This window comes from Borostomias antarcticus (genome assembly GCF_949987555.1).
Source record: "Borostomias antarcticus genome assembly, chromosome: 15".
Classification (NCBI taxonomy): domain Eukaryota; kingdom Metazoa; phylum Chordata; class Actinopteri; order Stomiiformes; family Stomiidae; genus Borostomias; species Borostomias antarcticus.
Genome location: NC_140248.1, coordinates 22,698,988 through 22,706,487, shown reverse-complemented (window position 1 = coordinate 22,706,487; position 7,500 = coordinate 22,698,988). Strand labels below are relative to the sequence as shown.

At 46.8% G+C, this 7,500-nt stretch overlaps 1 protein-coding gene across 1 annotated transcript in view; it reads left to right on the top strand.

The window, feature by feature from the left end:
• The window catches only part of synj1 (synaptojanin 1), a gene marked incomplete at both ends in the record, with an annotated part of 52,876 nt that overhangs the window by 23,829 nt on the left and 21,547 nt on the right, over positions 1 to 7,500 (top strand). Inside the window, 4 exons of the mRNA XM_084450391.1 lie at positions 721 to 886; positions 3,168 to 3,359; positions 5,060 to 5,144; positions 5,758 to 5,898. Coding sequence (XP_084306517.1) covers positions 721 to 886; positions 3,168 to 3,359; positions 5,060 to 5,144; positions 5,758 to 5,898 — 584 coding nt within the window. The remainder of the gene's footprint in view (positions 1 to 720; positions 887 to 3,167; positions 3,360 to 5,059; positions 5,145 to 5,757; positions 5,899 to 7,500) is intronic.

The following is a 7,500-nucleotide window of genomic DNA, read 5'->3' as shown; positions in this document are numbered from 1 at the left end:
CGTTGTGTATCCTGTGATTATTATCACATCTAAATCACTCCTTCAGCATCATGTCTGTGATACAATCACAATCATGTTCTCCCAGGACGAGGACTGGCATTCAGGGTTGAGGAACCCTGTGAATGAAATCCAACACCTGATTGAGTGACTGAATGGTTTATTGATCCTGTCTGTAGCCCAGTCGTGATCTGATCCGTCTGATCAATCAGTTCTTCCATCTCCTTTCTCCTCTTCCCCGGGACGTCTGGGAGGGGTTTGGTGTGTGTGCGTGTGTGTGTGTGTGTGTGCGCCTGTGTGTTTGTGTGTGTGTGTGTGTGTGTGTGTGTGTATGTGTGCGTGCGTGTGTGTGTGTGTATGTGTGTGTATGTGTGTGTATGTGTGTGTGTGTGTTTGTGTGAGTGTGTGTGAAGCAGTGAGGGTCAGCTCGTCTCTGGGTGTGTGTGTGCGTGCGTGTGTGTGTGCGCGCCTGTGTGTGTGTGTTTGTGTGAGTGTGTGTGTGTGTGTGTGTGTGAAGCAGTGAGGGTCAGCTCGTCTCTGGGTGTGTGTCCTCTCCTCGGGGGGGAGCTGACGTAAGGTTTGGTGAGGGTATGTGAGGAGTGTGTGTGGGTATGTGAGGAGTGTGTGTGTGTGTGTTTGTGTGTGTGTGTGTGTGTGTGTGTGTGTGTGTGTGTGTGTGTGTGTATAAACTAGCTCATCTCTGGGTGTGTGTGGTGTCCTCAGGGCGGGAAGCTGAAGGATGGAGCTCGCTCGGTGACCAGAACCATCCAGAACAACTTCTTCGACAGCTCCAAGCAGGAGGCCATCGACATCCTGAGGCTAGGCTCCACGCTGAACTCTGACCTCGCTGACAAGGCCCGCGCGCTGCTCACCACCTCCAGTCTCTATGGTAACACACTCACACACACACACACACACACACACACACACTCATCTTGAGTAAACAATGGGAGCGTAACCGAGAACAATCGTTTTATTATGTACTAAAAGAGTCTTGAATGATAAGGAATGTTATACCTTCAAATGAACACAAGTTACAGATGAAAATTAGCCTGGTGCCTAAATCTGGCATATTTACATTTTAAATGTTCATTAATACGCACTCTCTGAAACGATGCCTGAACGTATTCTTGACGAAGGGTTTCTCATACACATGCCAGTCTGAATGACACCACACGCCAGTCACAATGACAACCATATTTGGTCTGATGCTGCGTTCCATTTGTCTGGGAAGTGGTGAGGTGGGAGAGACAGAGAAAGACGTCCCCCGCGAGGTCACCGTGTGACAGTAGACAACCACAACAGCTCGGAACAAAGACGAATGTTGGCTAGCTTTGTTTGCCAAACCAGTAGATAACAAGGCACTACGCAGGATTTTGCGCATACACAAGAGGTCACGAACATGTCCTCAGACAACAGTTGGGGAATACTGTGTACGACTGATTTAATGAGACACAAACAAGACAGAAATGCTAATAAAACAGTATTACTAAAGTGTCACTTAGTTACACAGGGAGCTGCCATCTTGTTCACGACTTGCAGAGCTAGCTGGGGGTCGGGGCGAGTGGTACGAGTTCACGAGCCCAGAAAACAAGCCGTGAGGGGCGTTCCAGATCTCATAAATCACGACGTCACGAGCCAAATGGAACACAGCATTACTTCCTGCACCACCAGGAGAGGATTGTGGGACACTTGAGTCCAGGCGGTAGACGACTACAATGTGTGCGTGCGGAGTGAGAGAAGGGATCTCGGGGGCTCCTCCCCTCCCGTGTCGAGCTAGCGCTGTAATCTGACAGGGCCAGAGATTACCAGCGAGCGGCCTGTCTGTTATCTGTTAATCCAGCCGTTTAACCACACCCTCTCTCTCCCTCTCTCCCTGCCGCTGGCTCTCTCTAGTCACTGAGCCCGTCTTACAGTCAGGTACAGTAACCCACAGCCAGGCCGCCGTGCAGGCCTGCTCCACCCAGTGTCGTGTTAGTCCTCCCCTGTGTTACTGTCCTCCTTTATCCACTTCTCCACGGGGGTTTTTGTATCAGTTCATTGTTCGAAGTATTGTCCGTTTGTTCATGCGTGACACCAAATCTTTTTTTTCTTTTTTTACATTTCCCGCATGGCCTCCTTGAAAATGCCTGATACTTACAAAGACATGAGTCCTGATCCACACTCTGGGGCTGTTTTCTTTGTAACTAGCTGGCGGTCAATTGTTGATTCATCTGTTGTTGATTCATCTGTTGTTGAAGACACAAACGTACCACTGACCCATTCACCACCCTGGGGGTTGATTTCAGACCCCTCCACATAGTTCCTCTGCCCATCACTCTCTCTCTCCATCTTCCTCATCCATCCCTCCCTCTCTCCCTCTTCCTCATCCATCACTCCCTCTCTCCCTCTTCCTCATCCATCACTCCCTCTCTCTCCCTCTTCCTCATCCATCCCTCCCTCTCCCTGTCTCTCCCTCTTCCTCATCCATCCCTCCCTCTCTCTGTCTCTCCCTCTTCCTCATCCACCCCTCTCTCTCTCTCCCTCTCTCCCTCTTCCTCATCCATCCCTCCCTCTCCCTCTCTCTCCCTCTTCCTCATCCACCCCTCTCCCTCTCCCTGTCTCTCCCTCTTCCTCATCCATCTCTCTCCCTCTTTCTCATCCCATCCCCCCTCTCTCTTTCTGTCTCTCCCTCCATCCCTCTTCCTTATATCCTCTCATCCCTCCTTCTCTCTCTCTCTCTCTCTCTCTCTCTCTCTCTCTCCCTCTTGCACTTCTCATCCCTCTCTGTCTCTCTCTCTCTCTCTCTCTCTCTCTCTCCCTCTCCCACTTCTCATCCCTCTCTCTCTGTCTCTCTCCCTCTCTCTCTCTCTCTCTCTCCCTCTTCCACTTCTCATCCCTCTGTCTCTCTCTCTCTCTCTCTCTCTCCCTCTTGCACTTCTCATCCCTCTCTGTCTCTCTCTCTCTCTCTCTCTCTCTCTCTCCCTCTCCCACTTCTCATCCCTCTCTCTCTGTCTCTCTCCCTCTCTCTCTCTCTCTCTCTCCCTCTTCCACTTCTCATCCCTCTGTCTCTCTCTCTCTCTCTCTCTCTCTCTCCCTCTTCCACTTCTCATCCCTCTCTCTCTCTCTCGATCTCTCTCTCCCTCTTCCACTTCTCATCCCTCTCTCTCTCTGTGTCTCTCCGTGCCCAGCCTCTCCCAGGGTTCTGCTGGGTATGTGTCAGAGTCACCAGCGGTACACGCGTCCCAGGCAGATCCGTGTGTGCGTGGGAACCTGGAACGTCAACGGGGGGAAGCAGTTCCGCAGCATCGCCTTCCGCAACCAGACCCTGAACGACTGGCTGCTGGACGCGCCCAAGAAGGCCGGCTACCTGGACTTCCAGGGTGAGGCGCCGGCGGCGTCCGGTCAAATCGCTAGTGGGGCGTCGCTAGGGCTGCACGATTATGACAAAAGATAATAATTGCGATTATTTGCTTCAAAATGGTAATTGCGATTAATTGTGATTAATATGTAATATATAATATTAATATATAATAACCAAAATGCTCCCAAATCACGGACGTTGATCCCTTTCTTGCTACTTACTCACTGACTGTTTTCGCTCATTTTTTCACTACTCACGGCTGCAGGTACTCTTGTCTTGTGACACTTGTCTTGTTCTACTGCTATCTGTCTTCTCAGTGAAATTGCTGCGCACAGCGCACTCAGCAGGAACGCATATGATTGGTCAGACAGCATAAGCGCCTGTGATTCGTCCGTGTCCTAGCACACTCAATTCAAAGCAAAATTATTAATCACATTAATTGCGGCCTTTTGCGATTAGTTAATCGTGGAGGTCATAATCGCGATTTCGATTAATTCACGATTCATTGTGCAGCCCTAGGAGTCGCACACGCCCACTCTGAGGCAACGACGTCACACAGTTTTACAGAATAATGTTTGGTGATAGCAATGTAGCTTCCTTTGTAGCTCAAAATGTCCTCGAAACAACTCCGCTTTTCAAATCTAACAGCGTTTTACACTGGGTTGCTAATTTTGACGATAGCGCTGCGATTTGGAATCCTGGAGAGAGGCCCCGTTAACGCCCATTCCACCCAATCCTGTGTACAGTAACGTTGGTACAGTAATATGGAATTCTTATACAATGACGTGGCATCGCTAAGCAACATTTTCAGGGTGACACTTCACAGAATTTATATTGATTTGAGGTTGTTTTTAATATAACTAAATGTGCATAAAAAGCTGAAAATATGAATGTAAACTCTCTATGATAGAGTCGGTTACTTTTCCGTTGCAGTTTAAAATGTCACTAGCAAGCCCTGAAGCACAAGACCAGAAATCAGTCTTGTCGCAGCGTTCGGGCGTTAAGACCACCCCTCTTGAGTGAGTGCGTTAGCAGCACCCTGTACGTTAATGGCGTTATTGAACGTGTTTACCCAGTAGTGACCAAGGTTATTATAGTTAACGAAAACTAACTAAAATACGAAAACTAGGTGTGAAAAAACATTTTAGTTAACTGAAATAAAAATAAAAACTAGACTTTATTAAAAAACGATATCTAACTAAAACTGTATTGTGTGTTTACAAAACTAACTAAAATAAACTAAAATTATTGAGAAAATGTCCTTAGTTTTAGTCTTTTTCATTTCATACATAAGCCTAGTATTTTGGGTGGATATGAGATCTATCCTCCATTTTTTTTAGCTGTGCCCTTGCGCAGGAGTAACCAGACGTGCGCCAGATGGTTTGTTTCACACGGAGTGAAACAACGTGAGCTCACGAGATCAGGATGGTCTCACAAGGCTAGCACAGAAGAATAAAACTAAAACTAATACTGAAACTAATAAAAACGAAACTAAAACTAAGCATTTTCAAAAAATTAAAACGAAACGAAACTAGCAAACCTGCTTTAAAACTAATCAAAACTAAACTGAAATTGAAAACAAAAAGTTAAAACGATATAAAAATAAAAACGCAAAAACTATTATAACCTTGGTAGTGACTGGCCTTTGTACGTATTGGCACGTTGATACAAAATGCCATAGTGGTTCTTTAGGTGAACAGGTGTCTTCTCTCCCCTCAGACAGTAAAGCCAACCCCATAGACATCTTCGCCATCGGCTTCGAGGAGATGGTGGAGCTGAATGCTGGCAACATCGTCAGCGCCAGGTGAGGAGGTGGGGGTAGGGGGGGTTACCAGAGCTCGGGGGGGAGTTACCAGGTGAGGAGGGGGGAGGTAACAGAGCCATCAGAGCCTCTTGGGAAATCTCTGTAAAAGTATTTTGCCTGTTGGCATCCTAGGAACACTCTACTGTCTCCACTGAGCCTTGCTTCTATCCTGGTGTTAGTCCAGTTATGCAGTCCTGTCCAGTATATTCCTCTTCATCTGATAAGAAAGGAACAAAGAGAGATGTCTGAATTATTATTTGGAAAGTAAATCTTGAATCCCCCCCCCTTGTTCTCCTCTCCTCTTCTCCTACAATCCCTCTCCTTTCCTCTGCCTTCCTCTACCTCTCCTCTCCCCTCCTCTCCCCTCTTCCCCTCCTCTCCCCTCCTCCTCTCCTCTCCCTCTCCTCACCCCTCCCCTCTTCTCCCCTCTTCCTCTCCTCTCTCTCTCCTCACCCCTCCCCTCCTCCCCTCTTCCTCTCCCCTCTTCCTCTCCCCTCTTCCTCACCCCTCCCCTCCTCTCCCCTCTTCCTCACCCCTCCCCTCCTCTCCCCTCCCCTCTTCCTCACCCCTCCCCTCCTTTCCCCTCTTCCTCACCCCTCCTCTCCCCTCTCAGCACAACCAACCAGAAGCTGTGGGCGGCGGAGCTGCAGAAGAACATCTCTCGTGATCATAAGTACGTGCTGTTGGCCTCCGAGCAGCTGGTGGGCGTCTGTCTGTTCATCTTCATCCGCCCCCAACACGCCCCCTTCATCAGGTAGGACACGCCCCCTCGCCTCTATCCACATGAGGAACATGGTGATGAACAGCCTTGACACAGCTCTGTTCTTTAACCCAGCCAGACTAGCAACTGACATGTTCTTTAATACAGCCAGACTAGTAACTGACATGTTCTTTAATACAGCCAGACTAGCAACTGACATGTTCTTTAACCCAGCCAGACTAGTAACTGACATGATGTTCTTTAACCCAGCCAGACTAGTAACTGACATGATGTTCTTTAACCCAGCCAGACTAGTAACTGACATGATGTTCTTTAACCCAGCCAGACTAGTAACTGACATGATGTTCTTTAACCCAGCCAGACTAGTAACTGACATGTTCTTTAATACAGCCAGACTAGCAACTGACATGATGTTCTTTAACCCAGCCAGACTAGTAACTGACATGTTCTTTAATACAGCCAGACTAGCAACTGACATGATGTTCTTTAACCCAGCCAGACTAGTAACTGACAGGTTCTTTAATACAGCCAGACGAGTAACTGACATGTTCTTTAATACAGCCAGACTAGTAACTGACATGTTCTTTAACCCAGCCAGACTAGCAACTGACATGTTCTTTAATACAGCCAGACTAGTAACTGACATGTTCTTTAACCCAGCCAGACTAGTAACTGACATGTTCTTTAATACAGCCAGACTAGTAACTGACATGTTCTTTAATACAGCCAGACTAGTAACTGACATGTTCTTTAATACAGCCAGACGAGTAACTGACATGTTCTTTAATACAGCCAGACTAGTAACTGACATGATGTTCTTTAATACAGCCAGACGAGTAACTGACATGTTCTTTAACCCAGCCAGACTAGTAACTGACATGATGTTCTTTAATACAGCCAGACTAGTAACTGACATGTTCTTTAACCCAGCCAGAGTAGTAACTGACATGTTCTTTAACCCAGCCAGACTAGTAACTGACATGTTCTTTAACCCAGCCAGACTAGTAACTGACATGTTCTTTAACCCAGCCAGACTAGTAACTGACATGTTCTTTAATACAGCCAGACTAGTAACTGACATGTTCTTTAATACAGCCAGACTAGTAACTGACATGATGTTCTTTAATACAGCCAGACTAGTAACTGACATGTTCTTTAATACAGTCAGACTAGTAACTGACATGTTCTTTAATACAGCCAGAGTAGTAACTGACATGTTCTTTAATACAGCCAGACTAGTAACTGACATGTTCTTTAATACAGCCAGAGTAGTAACTGACATGTTCTTTAATACAGCCAGACTAGTAACTGACATGTTCTTTAATACAGCCAGACTAGTAACTGACATGTTCTTTAATACAGCCAGACTAGTAACTGACATGTTCTTTAATACAGCCAGACTAGCAACTGACATGTTCTTTAACCCAGCCCGACTAGTTACTGACATGATGTTCTTTAATACAGCCAGACTAGTAACTGACATGTTCTTTAACCCAGCCAGACTAGTAACTGACATGTTCTTTAATACAGACAGACTAGTAACTGACATGTTCTTTAACCCAGCCAGACTAGTAACTGACATGTTCTTTAATACAGCCAGACTAGTAACTGACATGATGTTCTTTAATACAGCCA